General features: G+C 38.3%; 1 protein-coding gene across 2 annotated transcripts in view; it reads right to left on the reverse strand.

Annotated features, from left to right (window-relative positions):
* Nucleotides 1-22,710, reverse strand: part of LOC139467920 (protocadherin Fat 4-like) — a 60,849-nt gene that overhangs the window by 27,714 nt on the left and 10,425 nt on the right. For both annotated transcript variants that reach the window (XM_071249508.1, XM_071249509.1), the window contains exons 3-17: nucleotides 9,113-9,231; nucleotides 8,724-8,855; nucleotides 8,054-8,239; nucleotides 7,814-7,951; nucleotides 7,288-7,617; nucleotides 6,380-6,565; nucleotides 5,729-5,872; nucleotides 5,295-5,480; nucleotides 4,589-4,708; nucleotides 4,295-4,477; nucleotides 3,878-4,003; nucleotides 3,541-3,726; nucleotides 3,296-3,424; nucleotides 2,869-3,054; nucleotides 2,116-2,241 (exon numbers count right to left, since the gene is read on the reverse strand). In XM_071249508.1, the coding sequence (XP_071105609.1) occupies nucleotides 2,116-2,241; nucleotides 2,869-3,054; nucleotides 3,296-3,424; nucleotides 3,541-3,726; nucleotides 3,878-4,003; nucleotides 4,295-4,477; nucleotides 4,589-4,708; nucleotides 5,295-5,480; nucleotides 5,729-5,872; nucleotides 6,380-6,565; nucleotides 7,288-7,617; nucleotides 7,814-7,951; nucleotides 8,054-8,239; nucleotides 8,724-8,855; nucleotides 9,113-9,231 (2,477 nt within the window). The remainder of the gene's footprint in view (nucleotides 1-2,115; nucleotides 2,242-2,868; nucleotides 3,055-3,295; nucleotides 3,425-3,540; nucleotides 3,727-3,877; nucleotides 4,004-4,294; nucleotides 4,478-4,588; nucleotides 4,709-5,294; nucleotides 5,481-5,728; nucleotides 5,873-6,379; nucleotides 6,566-7,287; nucleotides 7,618-7,813; nucleotides 7,952-8,053; nucleotides 8,240-8,723; nucleotides 8,856-9,112; nucleotides 9,232-22,710) is intronic.

Consider the following 22,710-nt stretch of genomic DNA (forward strand, 5'->3'; position numbering starts at 1 on the left):
AGATAAGTACCACTCTTGTTTGTGAATATGCATCATAGTGCCTGTCTGAACATGTCTATTAAAGAAAAGATATTGAGGAGGCATACATATGGACACTTTTCACAATTTTGGTCAAAGAAAAGCGAGACATAAAACCATAATAATAATTTTGAAAATGGTTTATATTATGAGGATATTGAATTTCATACTGAATCATTCAATGGGTAAATCAATTATATATAAAAATATATAGACTCAAAATTTGGTATTAGGAACTGACACAGATATGACCATAATGTAACTTTCACAAGGCAGCAAGCATGATAAGATCTATCTTCTTATCAGCACAAATTCTAGGAGATTACAGGTCGGGTAACCTAATAGCAAAGAAAAACTTTTCAACTATTCAGTTAAAAAATAGGTGCAGTACAACTAAGCATATATTTTCTACCAAGTGAAAAATACACATTTGTTGAAATGTAAGGCAAAATAAACTTATACACACAAATATTCAGGGTTGCACAGGAGAAACCTTAAACTCTGCTGACTCAGACGTAACATTAGTGTGAACTATCTGTGAAACCTATTTCATTAAAGTTGTCGGAAACAGGATGCCCTTTTTGTTCTAAATGAACTGAAAAGAATGGTGCAGCTCATTTTGGCCAATATCTTTTTATAACTACATATATAAGAAAACAATCATACGTTAAGGGAAAGAATGTGTTTGTAATTTGTTTGCACAGGCCAAATATAGGGCAAAGTCCTCTTATACATATTACAACCAAATCAACAGCAAAATGATTATTTTCTGATTATTGTCAAGACTGCTGCCAGCTGTTATATTTGGCTTTTGATGCATGGTCTTAGACAAATTTACTGCGTCTTACGCAACTGTATCTCCACCTGAACTTTGAAATCATTCATTCATCATTCAATCACAAAAACATTTCAGCCTTGTAAGCCTTTTGGTGTTTGATGAGACAATTTCAGAAAAATATAGATGGAAAACAGATTGAATGCCTAGAACAAGCTTAACCCTCTTTATGGTTAGAAACTAAACTAAATTTCAGCTGACTCCATCAGGTGGTACAGGATAAGCAAAAAATGCCAAGGATTTAAAGACTATGAAAACAAGGGAGAAGGAAGGTGTAATCACTGTACCCTCAGACCCTTCAGGCCAACCGGACTAAACAAGTTTAGGGCGACTCATATAGAAGCTTAAGAAAGCATTTGACACAATGTCAAAGCAATTCAAAGTGTTAGTTCAAATAAAACAATGTATTCTGACCATACATATTAAAATTGATAATAATACTAACAAATGCACTACCATTACGGTCCTGTGTATTACAAAATGATTAGCTATCTACTTGCTTTACAAACAAGATGGTATGTGCACTTATCACCCTACAAAGTAATGTATCTAGATAAGCAGCCACTGGTCATGACAACTTCACCATTATAAACTGATTTTACGAACTAATCATTTCTACTGGTATTCAGTAGTTTTGATCCCTATTCCAACTTACTGAAAAGAAATAATATCATCAAAAGAAAAGTGTATATACACCTTGAAAACCTGCTTATTAATAAAACCATGTTCAATAAACAAATACAGCAACTAGAGAATGCTGTTGGGGTACAGTAAATGGTAACAGATCTACATGACATGCTCAGTGATGCCAACCCTAACTGAAGCTTTGGAGTAATCAGTGGAGTAAAGAGGGTAATTTCATGTGAAATAGCGTAATGTTAATTGTACCATGATGCAGGTTTTTACTTCAACATTTTCATTATGCCCAGCCGTATGTGAAACATGGGTACACATGCATTGATGCTAGTAACATAGCCACAAGTGACAGTATCACTATTTGAAACATAGGGCGATATATCTAAAACTAAGCAGGAGAAATATCCGCTTAAATTTGGATGATTTATATGATTAAAGCTCAAAAGAAAATAACAAAACCATCCATAAATAATTCTGGAAAATAACGTCATGATTTTAGAAGGACATGTGTAATAGTGTAATTTTAGGCTCAAAAGTGTAATGGTTGGCATCTCTGCATGCTGACTGTATTTTAAGAAAAACTGCTTGATACATCACAATATTGGATGACATTTGTCGTATCTTACATTATAGAAGTTCTCAGGTGCTGATGTGAGTGGAGCACGGACATGGACATCACCGGTTTCTGGGTCCAGATAGAAGTACTTCAGTGTGTTGGTGAAGGTATTTACCACACGATATGTCACTTTGTCCTGAAGAAACAGGTCATGGTATAAGTACACTATTGCATGTAAAGAATGGCAAATGGCATTACACAACACCTCTACATTTCCTGAAATTAGCAAGACATTACATAACAACATTTCTACATAACTTGAAATTAAAAGCATTGTGTCAAAACACTTCTTCAAATCCTCAGGGTAACATGGAAATGTACAGCACAATTCTACATATCTTGTGTATAACACGACAGTATGCACCTTGGGTTATGTATCCTGAAGTTTACATGGCATCATCTAGCTGCAGCTTTACAAATCAAGTGAATAATATGCCTTATATAACTATAGGTCTAAGTAGCCTGAAGATACCATGGAATTATGTAAGTTGAGATTTACATATCCTAATGACAGTACACTACAATGTAACAACATATCTCATTATCCATGAGACAACATGGCATTTTTAAAACAGGCACTGCATAAGCTGATGATAACATTTTACAACACTACCTAAACATTACAGTGCATATCATATCAACAATGTATCAGATAGAAAGATAAGGCATTGCATACCGGCACTGACAAGTAATCATAAATGTATGCTTTTTAAAATCCTGGAAACAACATGCCATTAGTTTTCTCATTGAAAAATATACTTACTCCATCAAGATCAATTGCAGTGGTATTTTCAACTCTTCCTCCAATTGGCAGGTTCACATTTACAGTTGCTTCATACTGATCACTTGGGATAAAGCGTGGAGCATTGGGATCTCGGACCAGGTTCAGAAGCACGGAGGATGATCCTCGGCGGGTAGGGTGTGCAGTATCATAAGCAAATACTCGGAGCTGAAAGGGTGGTGGTTTGCATGATGTAGTACACAATTGCAATGACAAACAATTTCTCAAACTAGGAAGGATGGCTGGAAATACCGATCATTTGCACCAGGAATGTACCCATTACCTTTGTTGGATTACTTTACATCAGCATGCTGTGTATTAGTTCAAATAAATGCCTAAAAGTCTAATTATATTATGCAGCCCTTAATACTCATGTGTGTTAGCTTGAAAGAAATCATTATGTATTTACAGTGTATCTGGACAGCTGCAGGGGCTCATTCTTGATGTCGTGTTGGAGAGATATTACGCCACTCTGGGGCTCAATGCTGAAGAAGGATTCAGCTGGGTAGAGACCATCAATACCATAACGAATTTCACCCTGAAATATGAAAGAAATATTAGTTTCAACATATTAATTTCCGTATTCAATCTATAACTGTAAAATATCTACTATAATTAAAAATGTAAGCCAAGCAATTATGAAGAGGTAGTCACCTCTATATCAGCATCAATGGCCTGGACAGTAGTGACTGAGGTGCCAACAGTAAAGCTCTCCTCAATCCGTTGACTATATTGGTTCTGGGTGAACTGTGGGGTGTCATCTAGATCCACTCGTATTTCAGCATATGTACTGCTACTTCTGGGAGACACAAGTCTTTGATCCGATGCTGAGATGGTCACCTGAGGAAAGGATGTCATTATTAAGTTGTTTCTTCTTGAAACACAGTACCTGTCTTCATGATTAAGAGAAGTTAAATTGCAATAATATATTTCAAATATCTTGAACCAATTTACTGGAGAAATGATAGGACTAATGATAGTTATATATTACATTGAAGAGAGTGATAGGGGTCCTCTCCATCGAGCTCCTCAGGTAGATGATTCCATTACGAGGGTCAATATAGAACCCGGTGGCAAACTGATTTGATGGGTTCACAAAGGAGTAGAGTGGCACATCCTGAACAGAAGAAACAATATTGATAAAAGTCTATTGTCAATAAAATATGCAAAAGTGGAATGAAACATACAAACATCTATCACAGGTTTTCTTTTGGCATTTCAATTACCTTGAATTATACCAAAGAAACAGAGGTAAGTTTCATCATAAAACATTACATGAGGATACATTTATGCAATGGTTGACAATATCTTTATTTTTCAATATTGAGACAGAGATTACAAATTGTGCAGAACCAATGGAAATAGCTTCACAACACAGTGATTAACTGACAAGAAAAGGTCTTCTTACCCCATCCAGATCCACAGCTGTAGTATTGAGCACCCCAGAGCCTACAACATGGTACTCGGAGATTGTTGTCTGATATGGCTGAAGAAGGAAGACTGGAGCATTGACATTCCTGATGACAAACACTGTCACATCAGCTAGCACACTTCGAGGCTGATCCAAACGGTCATATGCTCGAACTTGGAACTGGTGAAGAAATCAACATTCACATATAAGAAAGAATCCTTGGCACTGTACAAAAGAAAACTGTACAAAGCATAACACTGTCTTGTAATAGGATATGTGGGGACTACTTACATTGTACTGTACGCTGGAATAATAGAGAATACTGTTTTCCAGAGTGATGTTCCCAGAAAAGCGATCAATGGCAAAGAAGGCAGGCCGATCAACAAACTCATACACCACCTGGCTACCAGGCTGAAATAGAGTAAAAAACATCTCTTCATGGAAGGAACTTATAACGAGCAGACTAACCATTAATTGTCATAAGTTCATCTCTGCCATGCCTACTATTAAGGTCCTTGGTTCATGGGGGGGGGGGGGGGGGGGGCAGTCGGCTAGCCTAGTGGTTAAAGCGTTCGCTCGTCACGCCGAAGACCCGGGTTCCATTCCCGACATGGGTACAATGTGTGAAGCCCATTTCTGGTGTCCCCCGCCGTGATATTGCTGGATTATTGCTAAAAGCGCTGTAAAATCAAACTCACTCACTCACCTTGGTTCATGGGCCAACACACACAACATTTAAAAGGACACGGAGGCAGTGAAGCTTGTACCTAATATCCCTATTAAAACATATTTAATAAATATTGCTAACTCTGAAAGTACTTCTATTCTAAGGAATTTTCCACATACCAGTCTTTACATTGCACATACCCACAAAGTAAATAAAAAAGAATATTATGAAAGTACTTAAGTACAAATCTTTTGCAGGTAGAGAGAATCATGAGACAAATAGAACCATTTCTTGAAAGGTAAGAAATGGTCTTTTTTGCGAGAAAAATACCTTCAAGTCTGGGTCAACAGCCCGGACTGCCAAAACAAATGAGCTGACAGCATGAGTCTCCTGGATCTGAATGGTGTAGGGGGTATTCTGCCAAACGGGTGACTGACCATCACGGTTGATGGAAATTGTTGCTGTGGTGTTGATGCAGCGGACTGGATAGCCATTATCACAGGCAGTGATACCAAGCTGTCAAAAAAGTCAGATGTTTCAATGTAAAAACTTTATTAGCAAGTCAACAATTAAAAGTAAAAATGTCTCACACTCACGAGGAATAATATAACAATATGCATCATGAAATGTAATTTGTCATACATAATACAGTAGCAAAACACAAATTCAAGATCAGTAGCTACAGATGAAGTAATGTCAGAATCATCACCCAAGAAATGATGACCTGAAAGTACTTTTGGTTAGCATACAGAGAAGGTACTGACCGTGAACTGATTAATTCCACTCCCAAGGACGCTCCTTCTCAGCGTGATGAGTCCGGTGTCTGTGTCAATGTAGAAGTAGCCAACAGGACCGATACTCACATCTCTCTGGATCACTTCCGAGTTCAAACTGTATCTTATCTTGTCCTAACACAAATACAGAGACACGTAACAGACAAGGAATATGTAGAAGGAATAATGTAGTATATCTGATCCTTTTCTGTGTATCAGTGCGTAGGTCTCTCTGTACATACAGCGTACCACTATCGGAAAAGATGTTGAAGTATGTGAGTGCAGTGCCATCTCCCGTTGCTTCATATCGTACATCACGGTGGGGAGACTGAATTACACAAACATCATGGCAATATAGTTGTGCAGAAAAGCAGAAAAAATATTTTCGCCTCTACATGCTTCATTGTCCCACTATGAAGAGCATTCAAATGAGATTGAGAACCAACAACAGATAACAGAATACTAAGACAGCAAAGTTCATTGCAAAGAAAATGGTATTTGAATTAAATACAATCCTGAAACATTTCACCACCCTCAATATTTCAAAATGTGAGAAAATCGTGTAGCTAACAACTATACAACAATTAAAATATAACATTCAGAAATATAATTAATCTTAGAAGAATCTCTATTCCTGATTACCTTGCTGTCGCGATCAGTGGCAGTCACTTGGAAGATGGACAGTCCCAAAGCCTGAGTCTCGGAAATAGTGATGTTGTAATCAATTGGATCAAAGCGAGGAGCAAACAGATTCCTGTTGACTGTGATGCGAACAGTGGTCGTGTCGGACTCGCCAGGAATACCTCCATCAGCAGCTTGGACTCTCACCTTGGGACCACATTAAATGTTATGAGCCATGAGTTACAATGAGCACTACCGAGTATCATACAGTAATGAAGAAGAATTCAACAATATGAAAGTAATTTGCAGTATTCACTTGTTCACGGAATTACATACTTATTCTATTGTGCTAAAAGAAATCTGATTTGTTTTCTTGTTTTATCAATACAGCTGTTTTTCAGACAAATCTTTGGACAGTTTAGTTTAGATAATCAAAATGTGTACAACAGTATTAACCTCCCATTGATCATACTTGAAAAATATTTGCAGAATTGAAAAAGTAACATTTTTTTGTAATTTTTACTTTGAGTATGAGTTATTTTCCTTAAGTTTAGAAGTCCAGTTTGACCATTAAAATGCAAATTAATAAAGCTACACTAAACGAGTGAATTTGTGATTTGTATGTGAAACACTGAAACATTGAAACATGCAACACAAAATATGCTGGTTATATAATCTGAAACACAAAAATCCACCCAGCCGTAAAATGAAGTAGTTCTTTCCTATCTCGTTTGTTCAATGTTTATGAAAAAAGTGTATTCATGAAAATAGAAACCAAACACGGGTAACTTAACAGTTCTTCACTGCACAAAGATATAATGAGACACAATATACATCATACTTAGAGCAAGATGAACATACAATTACATGCTTATCCGATTCAGGCAATGCTGACCCATTTCAGCATAAAAGCTTGCATATACACTCACAATATAAGTTGTCTTGTCATCATTCAAGACTGGTGCTTTGACGTAAATCTGTGAATTGTTGTTATCAGTTTGACGGATATCAAAGTAGACAGGAGCTGTGTCATCACCAATGAGAGTAAACTTAATGGTGTTGAAAGGAGCAACAAGATCCCTGTCCACGGCATTTACTGTGAAGACAGTATCATTCACACTGGCATCTTCCCGCAGATCGGTTGTATATGGCTCATTGTTGAAAACTGGAGGGAAGTCGTTGCGCCGTACATTGATGGTCACAGAAGCAGGAGTGCTGTCCAGTGATGGGGAACCATGGTCACGGGCCACCACTTGCATCTGTGTACAAGAAATACATTCATCATATTTTTAGGATGTATCATACATGTAGGGAAATACATCTTTCAAATACAGATGATACAAATATTATTTTAACAAATCAATGTTAAGGAAAAACGAATGGAAACTTACAGAGTAAACTGAAGCTGTGCATGGATTATAAGAAGAAATATGCCTTTTAACTCGGTCAACTAACATCAAACCGATTTCTTCTGGCTGTATCCAGTGTGAGCGGACGCTTGAGGCGGATATCGCCAGTGGAACTGACAATCTCAAAGTAATACAGTTGAATGGCATCTCCTACAAGCTCATAGGACACTTCATTGTTGGGGGGCTGAAATGTAAGATATGACGTTTGTAATAATGTTCAAAACTTGATGATGCAATGTTCCAACACATTAGTAACTTGGATTTTTTCAAGGGAGGTAATCAATACCTGAGCATCGCTATCTGTGGCTGTGACCATCAGTATATTTTCCAGCACTGGGGTTGTTTCCAGAATGCTGGTCGCATAAGTTGTAGAACTCCATACTGGGCCTACAAAGTTTCTTGTAACCGTTACATACAGCAATGCTGTGGCAATCCATGGAGGGGAGCTGCCATCTTGTGCCACAATACGAACCTGAAAACAATCAATGGAGCGCAATGAGACAAAAACAAATAATGACGACAAACCTAAACGGTTGTTTCCATTATTTCAGCTATTGTTTTCTATATCTTAATATCTCTGATGAAAAACATTTTGAGACAACTGGGTAAACAGAGTTAGTGAGTGAGTATCCTTTTCACCGCTTTTAGCAATATTCCAGCAATATCACGGCGGGGGACACCAGAAATGGGCTTCACACGTTGCACCCATGTCGGGATTCGAACCCGGGTCTTCGGAACGAGCGAACGCTTTAACCACAAGGCTACCCGACCTCCCCGGGTAAACAAAAAATAGACTACATAGACTATAAAAGGAAATAAGAGAAACTTTCTTTCTGTCATTCTTTTCGTTCTCTAAAACCTCCTACACAAAAAAGGCAATGTACTACGTTTTCAAGCTGATCAAAACATGGCCTGAAATATCCGTGCTATGTATTGTAATACTTGTTCCTACTTACAGTGAAGTCAGTGATGGATGTGTTGGTCAGGCTAGTTCTCACAGAAACTGTTCCTGTGTCCTGGTCTATTTGGAAATAGGTAACTGCAGATCCATCGCCGGTAATGGTGTACGTCAGTGTTCCAAAGTTACACTGTAATGTTTAAACGGCATTCTGAGCAAGTTCATGTTACCCTACATGCAAAAGCACATTTCATAGATATGATACATACAGTAAATACGATCATGATAACAAGGAAATTACTTTTATGGGAACGACAATGAACCCGAGCATCAGCATACTATGTACCATGTTGTATCTTGCAACATTACCTGGTTACCTTGGTAAAGTTAAGGTAGATCAGATATCTTGAACTACTCCTGAATAAGAAGACTGGACATGAAACAAACCACAGTGTCGTTGTCTGAAGCTCTCAGTGATGCGACGCTGGCGCCTGTAGGTAATGTTTCTGGAATGGTCTTGCGCACCTCTGAATCAGTGAAGACTGGGGCATAGAGGTTGTCTCCAGCTGGAATAGTGACCAAAGGGTGCTCATAAACAAAAGCACATTGTATTATTCATGCAAACTGTCAGTTGGAACGTCTCTTTAACGTATCGCGTATCACTGCAAACACGAAAACGTTGGGTTTTTTTCGTATATGGTCATTGGACGGAAAGACGACGTTATTTGGACGCTTTCAAACCATCGTTTTTCCGTCCAAAATAACGTCGTTATTTGACATCGGAATTTTCTGGGAGAGAACGATATCAACAAGCTCCTCCCTTTCTTGATCGACATTGTCAATCAAGCAACAGCCTCTATCGGGATTTCCTACTTCTCAGATTTCATTGGTCAGTTCTCGCGTGTTAGCTTACAGGCCCGAGTTTGACGCTGTACTCTAAGCGCTTAGCGGAAGTACTGAAATCATTCGTTCTGCGCATGCGGATTGCTTAATGCCTTGTCCAAATTGTCCGTTCTGTGGATGCGCGACTTCGCGTATTGTTTTCCATATGTCACCACTATTTGACAATGATTCATAAACACAGTCTCGTGATAAGTTCGGAATCGTATAAGGTCGCTTTAATGTATTGCACGTACTTGATCGGCACGCATTTCCCATTAACTAATACAATGATAACGGTAATAAATTTAGTCAAAATAATTAGGAAATCGCAAGGCTCAGGAACGTCTGAGTGTAGGAAAGGGATTTATACTTTCGAAAGTTATATAATCGTCAAATACGCAAACGAATATCAACCGGCTTTTAAAACTTATTTTTGTAGAAGGTGATCTTGGTGTATATTGCCAGATATTATATGCAGATACATTTTTCCGATATTGCTTATTTTAATGTTTATAATAACGGGATTCCACTTTCTCATTTGCACATGGCACTTAAGCAGTGTCCTGTTACTGTAAACAGATTAGTTTCAAATTCCAAACTGGTGATGTCCATTCTGACTAATGCTTAGTCTCTAAAACTTTATAGTTTTGAAAGAAACAAGTAACTCCATTTAAATTGAGGAGGAGACCCAGTTATATGGGATATTCCGAGATGAACCTATTCTATGGATATCTAAGCTGCCACCCAAACCGATCCAAACGGGACCCGAAAGCTTACTGTATGCTATATAGTCAAATGGAAGTGCGCCAGAATTATACATTGTATTCTTAAAAGGAGAGGTGTTGAATTTAATTACTAATGTTGCCTATACACTAATCTGTGCGTACTACACATTGTTCTATTTATGTCATCCTATATATATATATATACCAGATATACATTAACGCATGTTACCGTTCTAAGGTCATACTCTCATATAACATGATATTGTTCATAGTATCAAAGTTTAATCAACAATATCAAGAGCTGCAATTTAAACTACTGAAATACCCAAACACAAGGTTCTTATCAAGCGCTAGTGCAGACGTGATGCATCGTAAAAACTGTGTCGTGATGTCTTCAGAAATACAAGTTCTTGCAACATTTATACTACGAGATAGTAAGCCAAACGCTTACTCACCGGTGGAACGTAGACAATATCGCTAATACAGATATCACGTATTTGAATGTTAATGCAAAATACAAACACTCATTATTTTTGCAGTGACGATATAACACTTATACACGTTTATTGGTGACTTTCATCAGTTTTGCTATGCATTTTAATAACTTTGTTTTCACATATACAGTTAGCAATACCCGACTAGCCTGTCATACATACTTATGGGGCAGTTTTCATCCGTGTACTGACTTACTCTGATGTTCCTGAGCGAAGCTTATTGGCTTGGGTGTTATACCCCGTTTTTTCTGGTAATCCTATTATTACTTCATTTTTATCTAATGACACCCTGTTCTCTGGATCACGGCCCCGTGACTATCCATAACAATTAAGACGGACATTCAGATCAAGTACATGAATGAGTTTGTTTGGCGCCACAGTCAATCAAAGACCAATGCTGTGCGGTTTGATAACACTTCTACCAGGTCGAACATCGTGGATCTTTATTTTCTACCTAAAGAGAATCATAGTTCATATGCTAATCCATCTACGAAAACCGTCCCGCTCAAGATGACCTTACGTGTTGTTAAATCCATCATCTATCCCCCCACTCTCCACCCACCCCACCCATCTCCAACACACACACACACACACACACACACACACACACACACACACACACACACATACACGCACGCACGCACGCATGAACACACGCACGCACGCACACTGACACACACAGAGACCTAATTAACCTGGACAGGAAATACTGCTGACAGCCTCTGGTCAACACCGCCGCGCTACCACAGAATGTTCGTCCAACTCTGCAGGGGGCATTCTCAGTAGCTTCAAACGCACTGAAATGTTTTCGCCTTGCATCCAAGATGGTGGACAAGTGAAATCGTATGACATTTGCCTATTTTAGGTCACTATCTCTTTTGGATAGCTACACGGTTGTGAAGAATCTTACAACTTTATAACACTTATTCATCTCCATCTCCAATAGAGCTACTCGTACTCACATAAAGTTGTAGTTATTATGTCAGTGTTTTATTTCTTTAAAAATATATTACGTGTTCATCAATAACAATTAAGATGAACATTCAATTTCCGATACAAGTAAATGAATAAGTGTGTTTTACGCCACAATCAGTCAAAGACCAAAGTTGTCCGGTTTGATGACACACAATCTACCAGGTACCACGTTATGTTCACCCGATCCTCATTTAAGTCTCCTCTGTGTGGTTATTCCTGCCGAAAAGGCCCCATGTACCTGGGAATCCCATTAATACATTCATGCGCGGCATTCTCTACGTACAAAAGAAAGGTTTTGTACAGGAGATGCAATGGGCTATTCATACGGATTGTGAACCGGCCTCGCGATGTCCAATCAGTTGTCCTCACATAAATATTAACATATCTTCGAGATCTGTCTGAATGAATGGCGTGACAACATTCAAGAAGTACGTTAACGGTTATGTGAAATAGTGTAATGATTCCACCTCGAGATTACGCTATCCGCATGGATGACCTATTCCTGCATAGATATATCTAGATCTGTGACGCTGAGCCGGTGACCCGCACCCAGATCCGGACATACCAGTGGCACTCACTCACTCACTCACTCACTCACTCACTCACTCACTCACTCACTCACTCACTCACTCACCAATAAAAACAATCAATAAAACAATCAATCAACTTCATAAAACAATACATATAAATCAATATAACAAATCAATCGATCAATAAAACAACTCAATCAAACAATTTAATAAAACAACTCAATAAAACACTTTAATAAAACAACTCAATCAAACAACTCAATCAATCAACCAATCAATCGTGCTTTCTAAATGCAAGAAAATGGAAATCGAGTGACGAATGCTTGAATCATCGTAAGTCTTTGTACGCCATTGTATCGTTGCTAGTGGTACCAGTTACCAGTTTGGGCAAGACGAAGCATTGACGAAGCAAAGAGTTTAATCAGACGTCTCCTTGAGGGAGATTGGTATCACATCTGTGACCCCTGGCGATAAGAAATATGGCATTGCATACCAGCCCAGCAGTTAGACGTATCAACGTATAATCATAAATTCTCCCCAGCGTAATATATATCTTGTACGTGTGTAAACAGGGTGTGTTTGGTAACTTGAGTAGGAAGCACAAGTGCAGGAGGGGATGTTATTTCAGGTGACAAAAGAAAGAAGACAGAATTATTGTGACGTAAATTTAGTGACTGGTGGCCGTGTTGGTTTTCATCATTCGCCAACACACACACACACACACACACACACACACACACACACACACACACACACACACACACACACACACACACACACACACACACACACACACACACACACACACACACACACACACACACACACACACACACATTAATTGTTATATTAAATGTATCCCCGAGAGTCAGTAAGAAACTAGAAATAACTGCCTTTGTTCTGTAAATCTCACCAAGTTTCAGCTTTCGCCTCTTCCTTTGTGGAATGAGGTTTCACATTTGTAAAATGATCTCTGTTATCTGTCTGTACCATCAACTTAACTGCCCTCGCCCCCTGCAGTTTTCTCGTCCCATATTGCCAAGGTACGGCCCTCCCTCAGTCCAGAATCATGAGTTATACTGTGCCTAGAACAATATGCTGTGAATACGTAGCCTTGCTGTGGCCAAACATTTTGTAACATTTTGGCAAACTTTGATATGTAAACAGCACATATAATTCAGTTTTATTTCATCTTAATATATCAGTTGAATCCCACTTGATCGTTGAAGATCCAGGGTAGCGTAGGTCTTCAGCAACCCATTCTTGCCGTTATAGGCGACTATGCTTGTCGTAAGAGACGACGAAAGGGATCGGGTGGTCAGGCTCGCTGACTTGGTTGATGCATGTCATTGTATATCAATTGCGTGGATCGATGCTCGTGATATCAATCACTGGATTGTCTGGTCCAGACTCGATTATTTACAGACAACCGTTATATAGCTGGAATATTGCTGCGTGCGGCGTTACACAAAGAACAACAAAAACGGGAAAAAAACCTGATCCTACTTATTTTGTGGATACCATAACAATAAATCAAACCAATAGATCATTTGAGCTAACTAAATATAAAATATAGTCGATAGTCATAATTCCCGCTGTTGGTCCCACGTGAAATGTTCTTCATGAATACCGTAAATCATGAAATTACCGCAATAATGCGAGTATAGAACCCTGGCCTAAAATGCGTCATGACATTTAATGAGAGTAGCCTTGCAAAAATCATTGTAGACTCACAATTAAATAATGTAGTATTGGCTGATAGACGTTCGACCGAATAATATCATTTGGTAACTTCAACTGTTCATCTAATTTCTATTGATGTATGTTACATAGATAATATGTTCATGGGTTTCTTCACTGAACGTATAGTGTTGAGGACTACTTCAGTTGAGGATAAATAATGATGATATCATTATGATATTATTGTCATTAGTATTCCTTCAGACTATTGAAAAGAGTTATTATGTTTTCATATTAAACATAGAGAAAGAGGTATGGATATTTTGGAGATTATTTTTTAGCATCGGCATTGTTAATATAATTATTAAAGATATTATGTTTATGTTTATTGTCTAATGCCGCACTCAGCAACTTAAGGATATAACAACATACATACATTTAGGTTCAGTTGTATTATTAAATTTGTTTTATTTTGCCAATGTTACAGAGACCTGATAGAGTGATATAAAAATGTATAGTCGCTATTCTTAAAAGTATGCATATGTTGATTTATCAATCAGAAATATTGCAAACCAAAGGATAATCATATATCATGACACTATTCTATGCCGAAATCAACTATATTGGTGTATGCTATTGCTACATGATTGGTTATGACACGGATACGTCATGATAAAGCAATGAGAAATTGACATTTGATGATATAAGACAGCTACGCGATAAATCGAGAAGAACAAAGAAGATGGAAGCGATATTAATTTCACGATAAAACATTGTTCGATCATGACGTCATTTATGGAGATTCGAACATGCACTCGCAACTTGAGGACGTCGTTAATTTGACGTTGTTTGTGAGAGGGAAGTGTCTAGTGAGTTGTTCCCAATAGATGTAGCTGGGGAAGGTAGATAAATGCAATGCCCGAACAATCGCATCCGAAAGTGAGAGCGAAATGACAATCGGTATTGGGAGAAAAGGTACAGATAATCGACGAGAAAATTGTGAGAATATGCGGGAAAGACCAAATTCAAACCCTCCTGTTCATAAAATGGATTTATCGGGCATTGCCGCGGTCGGATTCTATTCAGGGTGTCATCATTATTTAAGTACGGGTAAATATTTTTAAAGCGTGTACTTTTTCCTAATTTAACACCCTTAAATAGGCTGTACGCAATGTTGATATCTCATATAAGAAATAAACGATTCGTGGTCGTTGTTTATCGTACAAAAAACAACACCCACTCACGGTTTGTGACCATATACATTATATATGACATTATATCTCATGTTTATCAGTTGACAAAAACGACATGGGCCGTTCCATCATCATAAGAAACCCTTGCCAAAAGTAGCGCCAACTGCACGATTCCGACAACACCGGGAGCATGTGTCATTATTCACCATAAAAAATGATGACACTGGGTGCTCGCAAAAAGGCGAGCTCATCCTGATCAACTAGTGGCACCCGCCACAAACACATGCAAAGACAAGCCAAGTGTTCACCTGAAAAGGCACGGAAACAAACGGTACAATTCAAAATAGAGAATTGCATCAGACATCATTTTGGTCATTGATACGTCAAACCTGGAAATGCCGTCTACACGTCAAACACAAAGCCCAAGCCAGGACCCGAATCCTTTACACCCGCCCTAACAACCCCCTGAGCACGAAGCTTGCCGAAATCCAAAGTTCTGTTAATCACATACATTATCCCCTAACCTAAAGTAATCTATACTAGTTCTGAAGTAAATCGTGTTTACCTGCATGAATCGCCTTGTGTCATTTATTGCCGATAAACAGAATATGCACACTTTCTGACAGTAATGTGTGATAAGTCACGCACCAAACCTATACTCTCGATATACATGTTGCTCTTACTTAAAACACTATAGGGGCTAACAAGATACGTATATTAAAGTGCTATGCTTTCCTGATGTGCTATCATTCTAATTTGAAATAAAGACATAAATAGTTACCACTCATCCTTCATTGTTTTTCAAGGTCGGGTTAATCACAAACATATTTGAATATATACAACTGCTATACTTACTTATCTTTATACTTAAAAGCATTAGGTTTGTCTGTCATACAGACCCCGAAACAAATATGTCCAATACAGCCTAAAATTTGGCAAAATGAAGAAAGTCTCTTGGCTGATGTATACATCTGGACATATATTTGCGTAGCATTATTACGTTAATTCATCAGTATATATGTATTTTGCGCAAAAGGATATTGTAGGATCGACGCTGGCATGCGCATATAACCTATTCGCCAGTGCTGTAATATTTTATTCATTTGTCTTTTGATACATATCGATATGAACATGGAGAGTCTGTCTGAAGAAATATAGACATGCATGGGATCTTTTGGATAGTTGTACTTCACGGTTAGACAAACGCTTAGTCTCTGAAAATATATTATTTTGGTTAAAACGAGAAACTATATTTAAATTAAAAAGGAGCCCCAGTGAGATGGAAATTTCAGCCTGAACCTGTTGAACATCTAGGCTTGCATTGCAGTAAGACCTAGGCGGAAGGGAAAATAATATTGTTCAGGGACTGTGAGACAAACTACTTCACTGTCTGTATCGCCGCCGTGATCTTTAGAGCTACGAAATCAGAGCCATCTGAGACAGCGACTCGACACCTGTCAGATACCAGTCACTACTGTCACTACTTCTCTCTCCAAACGAACAGAAATACGATAAATGTCGGAAGTGTATATATTTAATCCTTCTAATTTACTTTTTAGATACATGAGTTAACTTTAAAGTAATTATATGTATCTCATGTTCAAAAATGTATTATAGGTATCTGTGATGCTGGTACGGTTTTGTCGCCATTGTGTAGCTTTTGTGGAGTTATTATGAATATCAAATACATGTCTTGAAATATGGACTTGTAAAAGAGTTCATCATTGAACGATATGCAGTCTAACCCTTTTAATTGGCTTGTATGGATTTATTATCCATTTACTTATACACACTTATTATGGACATATACAGAATTTCATTGTACCTTATTATTAAAAAGAATAACCGTGAAGATCCGGGTTAGAATAGGCCTTCAACAACCCATGCTTGTACGAAGGCGACTAACATAATCGGGTGGTCAGACTCGCTGACTTGGTTGATGCATGTCATCGTATCCCAATTGCGTAGATAGGTGCTCTTGATGTCAATAACTGGATTGTCTGGCCCAGACTGGATTATTTACAAACCGCCGTCATATAGCTGGTATATTGTTGGGTGCGGCGTTTAACAACAAGCAAACAAAAACTATTATTAAACACCTTCCAACAATAAGAAATTAAACTTTTATTTTCGATATATTTAGTTTTATTTATAAAATAATTTGATTCATAATTTAATCATTGCGTTGCTTTCTTATCTGTTATTCAATGCACATGTTCAAACCCCTAAACTTAATATTTGATTTTTCACAAATGGTTACGTTAGTGAGTTGCCTCGATCTTTTGTTACCTACTCACACGAACAGATTAAAATAACTTGTTTGTACTATCATATTTCAATTTATTTAATTCATAATAGGGGCGGTCGGGTAGCCTAGTGGTTAAAGCGTTCGCTCGTCACGCTGAAGACCCGGGTTCCATTCCCGACATGGGTACAATGTGTGAAGCCCATTTCTGGTGTCCCCCGCCGTGATATTGCTGGAATATTGCTAATAAAAGCGGCGTAAAACTATACTCACTCACTCATTTAATTCATAATACGAAATTAATAATTCATTTATCACAGTATAGATCATATTCGTTTATATCACTATTTGATGTTAAGGTTTTATTGCAGAAATTATAATGAATTCAAAATGTAGAAAGATACACAATTTGGCTATTATTTGAAATGCAATATTTCTTAACTTTTAAACTATACAAAGTATAGTATAACGGTTAGAATGCCTGTAACGGACAGTTTTTAAGAAAGAAATATTAGTCGATTAGTCCCATTTTTCAGATATGCCCTTCAGTAGTATTATTGTATATCTCCAGATATATGTTTATATTGTAGTTCTCATTATTTGTGGATAATTCAAAAAGCAACATAGAAAATAACGTATTCTACCATGAGTATACTATAACTGGCAATTGTTCAAAAGAGATTTCAAATCACAATAACATATCTGATATAAACAGAGGTGGTGATGCTTTAATCTCTGCATTGTGCCCTTGTTCGTGAGTCCTTGTTCTATTCAGCAAACAGCCCAAACCCGAAACTCCACAATATATCCGATTCCACTGACCCACACTGGCCCCAGCTGGATTCTCCCAAATGTCAGTTCTCCATGCGATACTGACTGTGACACCCTTGTACGTCTCCCAGACCATAGAGAATAAATTTAAAAGGAATCCAGCTCAAGTATAGAACGATTTGGCAAGCCTAGATCGCCTCAATTCTATCCATGGAAGTAAACATTAATAAAACAATATTGTTCTTGGCTCCTTTAGATTATATTATGTAGATACATATTTTTAACTACGAAAATTTTACTGACACTGGTACTGTCTCTATTGAAGCTATTTATAGCTCGAATAAGAATTTCGAATTATCGTCCATTGTTTGATGTCAATACATCGATGACAAGGTAGGATATCATACAATAATCGTTGATGCCGCGCTACACTATAATAAAACTTATAATCAGATTGACTAGTATGTACATTACTACAGTGATAATGTACCTGATCATGTCCTTCGTAATATCAGAGACCATATAATAGATCTATTATTATTATTATTATTATCTAATATGGTATCTGGTAATATCAAATACTAATATGTTATTGTGTGATGAATTTAACTGGATCATTGGTGACATGTGATATTAATATTCCATCAATTTCTTTCCTGGTTGGTCTATCCATGTCTACAAAATAAACAAAATTTAAAAAAAGGAGGACAGAAAAATGCTTAATTTCAGGCTAGAGCTGTGGATATCTAGACTTTCCCAATCATTGCAGCCTTGCGTTGGTCTCCTTTTTCACTTTATTCTCTTAGGCCTACGTCACAGCTCATACCACACAATAACAAGACCAGTTTGCCCCCTCGCCGGAGCTCCTGGATTTTGGTTATATCATCAAACATGGCCAACTCTGCTCTTAAGTAAACAGGAACATAATCAATGAGGGGTCCTTTATCATCCCTATTTGACTGCTTATAAAAATCTTTTATCTCTCCTCACAGCTGGTTAATATATATTTTTTCTGCTGAATAGTCGAGACAGAGTGGTTGGCTTGGTACTATACATGTATACGGTTCTATTTTAAATGACTGCAGCGCTCCATTATGAAAACAAATTGTTTTAACGCCGCTCTCAGCAGTATTCCAGTGATATATGACGTCGGTCTGTTGTATATGAAATAAATGCAAATTGAATCTTGAATCTTGAAAGTTGTAACTTTTCCTGAAATCAGTATGACATGCAGTATACAGTATATCAACTGCAATATACTGTATACAACATGCAGTTTACAGTGTGTCGTGAGCTCCCTGCTGGGCCCCTCTCCCTTTGGCAAACACCTCATGTGTGTGTGGGGATGGAGGGGTGGGGGGGTGGGGGGGTGTAATGAGGTCACAGGTCAGGCGTGCACCCGTCAGTTGTCTTATACAGTCAAGAGTAAGATCTTCCGGACGATCACTGCACTAGAGGAATGTGGATTGTTGATGTTTACAGCCTGTTTCGAACTGGAAGTTGAACACTAAGCACTTTTAGAGAAGAGCTCACAATAAACCGTTATGGACTCGCGAACGGACTTGTGTTTTCAGTTCAAGGCGTACATGTATCAGGTTGAACTTCTACGACAGATGTAACTTGGTTACCGCTCTCTAACTGTAACATTAACTGAACTTTACGCCTTTATACACATTTGTGGGGCGACAATGCGACAACGAGAATACTTTTGACATTGAAAATGTCGCGTTACGGCATTGTCGGCCTTTAGTAAAATATAGAAAAAGATTATTCAAAGAGCGACAACGCGACAATGCGACAAATGGCCAAAATGTCGCGTTGTCGAATTGTCGCGCTTTGGTTAATTTTGACACGTTTTGCTTGTTTTTGTAAGGGCGTAAATGCGACAATACGTCAACGCGACAATGTCCCTTCCAAGATTCCATAGTGATCCGTGCAAATAAAACTGAGTTATGAAATAGAAGTCTAACATGCCAATTAAAAGATAAAATGTAAAAATGCGCTATAGCAGCTTCTGATTTCATATACTCGTCCATGTTTTTGACGGGTGCCACCTGTGTGGCAGGATACGCTCACCTTTTCGCGAACACCGGTTGGATGGCCTGAACCACTTCGGATTTTTATCCCACATCAGTCTGATACACCGTGATACAACTGAAATACTGTTCAAAGTGGTGTTTTAATCACCGTAGTGTGTTACTGCAACTGTCCAAATTGTGTGTAGTGATGTTACGTAAAATGTAAAATAAAGCATATTCAATTACCGGTATCCAATTGATTTGATTAGAATACACTTGCGTCAGTGTATTTTATTTGCGCCCAAAACCGTATTCGTTAAACACATATAATAACAGATCATATAAACGCATGGTGCCTTGACTTAATATTAGCTTTAATAGGCCATTTCGGAATAAAATAGTTCCTCCAAAAGCGAGGAACATCTGTTTTAGTTTGTTTACAAGAAATGTTTTCCAAAAAATAACCTCCTAAGATGAGAAAGTCTGTTAAGAACTACCTCAGTAAGTCAATCACAATGACAGAGAGTCGTTAGACATTTACATCAAGTACAAGACGTCAAAATGGCCGACACGATAAACATGACAGGAGATATTTCCGAAGTTGTTAATTAACCTGTGGCGATTTCAAGCCTTTTTCATCACTGATCAATTGGCCCATCATTGACAGGTGATAGTAAAGTGTCAAATAGATACTAAGGTAAATTCATAGATTGCTGTAGATTGTCACTACTATAGTTTGGATTTTGGGGTTGTTTTTTTCTCTAGGATGGGTTGTAGCGAGGGCATCCTTGCACGTGCATGCAACCAAAACTCTATGACTCCCAGAGTATGCTAAGACGCTACGTTCAAAATTAAAGGCTCTAAATGATGAGAAACAACGCTTCTGTATGAATTCGTACTATGGAATTCCCAGGGCTTTCCCCAGGAATGTGGAAGTAGTCAGTGTTTACGTCATTTCAAGAATACAGTCACGTGAAACACGTCCTGTGACCGACCTCTCGTCCTATGGAAAAGCCGTATATCGTGTAAACTTCACATTGCAAAATTAGTTACTGTTAAAACCAAATGAAACACAACCCATTATCCGATAGAGGTAAATGTGCATAGCGGAGAGATATGTTATCTCAATAAACTTGGTAACATGGTTTCGTTTGACTTCTTGCCGCGTGTCTGGATTCCATTGACATGTTACATATCCTAAAACTGACTAATCAGCAAATCTCGCTGCACTTCGCGAGACAGATACTAGAGCAAGGCATGCCAGAAATACGAAACCTAATGCTTCCGAAAGGAACCCTTGGGCATTACGTGCGTCGGGGGACCAGCGCCATCTGATTGGCCGTTAACAGTTGTACAAGGCGGAGCAAAAAGCATCGTTTTTCCGTCCATTTTACGCTTGAAAAACTCGACGCTTTTCCGGACACTTTCTAGACGCTATCCAATTAATCAATTTTAATGAATTTTTAGTCGTTTTTCCGTCTAAAGACCATATACGGAAAAAACGACGTTTTCGTGTTTGCAGTGTATATTCACTGTATATGTTCAGGTCCCATATAGTCTGCTGTACATATACTCAACGTTAGATTTAATTATAAAGATTCCATAATTATGGAATTTTTACACGTGAGATAGTGTATTATTTAAAATAGGTCTACATTAGCATGTACACTCTTCAAAAAAGGTAACGCTGAGGTAGTATGTAGTTCATTGAACCTGCCTGACTACACAAAATAGCCATTATATTAATTGGATATATGTTATTGGAAGATGTTGGTTGCCTGATATTCGACAAACGGTGCGTCAAAACGCAGTCATTATCGATTTGCAATGTCTTGAGCTGCATTGTTTTCACACTTTTCAAAATTGTCATTGAAGAAAACTGAGAATCAAAATGCACGTGCAAGTTATGGCATTCGTAACCCGTGGTAGTGGCTATTAAAAGGCAAGCATGAGCCAATAATTTGTCATTCATTTGTCAACATTTTTCAAGTTCGAAAATGCCGAGACAGCGCTGTCAATCGGAACATCGTCATAGGAGGGGAGGGGAATTGCAGTCTTCTGTTGCACGCCACTTCAACGTCCACCACAGCACCATTTGCCGCCTCTGGGGCCGATACACACAGTTCAATTCCACTGCAGACCGTCCAAGAACCGGCCGACCAAGTGTTACCACTGCAGGGCTCATCCCTGGTTGAGGAGCATATCGGACCAGACTGTCAGGAACCTTCTTCGCGAGGCTGGAATCCGACCTAGAAGACCAGTTATCGTCCTTGTTTTGCAACAGATCTATCGACAGCGACGCTTGCGTTGGTGCCATACCTTACAGCCTTTGAATTTGAGAAACGGATGTCATGGTTTTGGGGGGTCATATTCCACACCACGAGATCTGACTTGGTTGTGGTTCAGGAAATTTGACAGCAAATCGCTACATGAATCAAATTCTTCAATCTCACTTTCTTCCAATCATTGACCGCCAGAGGGAGGTGTTTCATGTCACGATAGACTACCTTCATAATGCCAACATCAACGGCT

The sequence above is a fragment of the Haliotis cracherodii genome, unplaced genomic scaffold, assembly GCF_022045235.1.
Source record: "Haliotis cracherodii isolate W230 unplaced genomic scaffold, xgHalCrac1.p SCAF_2, whole genome shotgun sequence".
Taxonomy (NCBI): Eukaryota; Metazoa; Mollusca; class Gastropoda; order Lepetellida; family Haliotidae; genus Haliotis; species Haliotis cracherodii.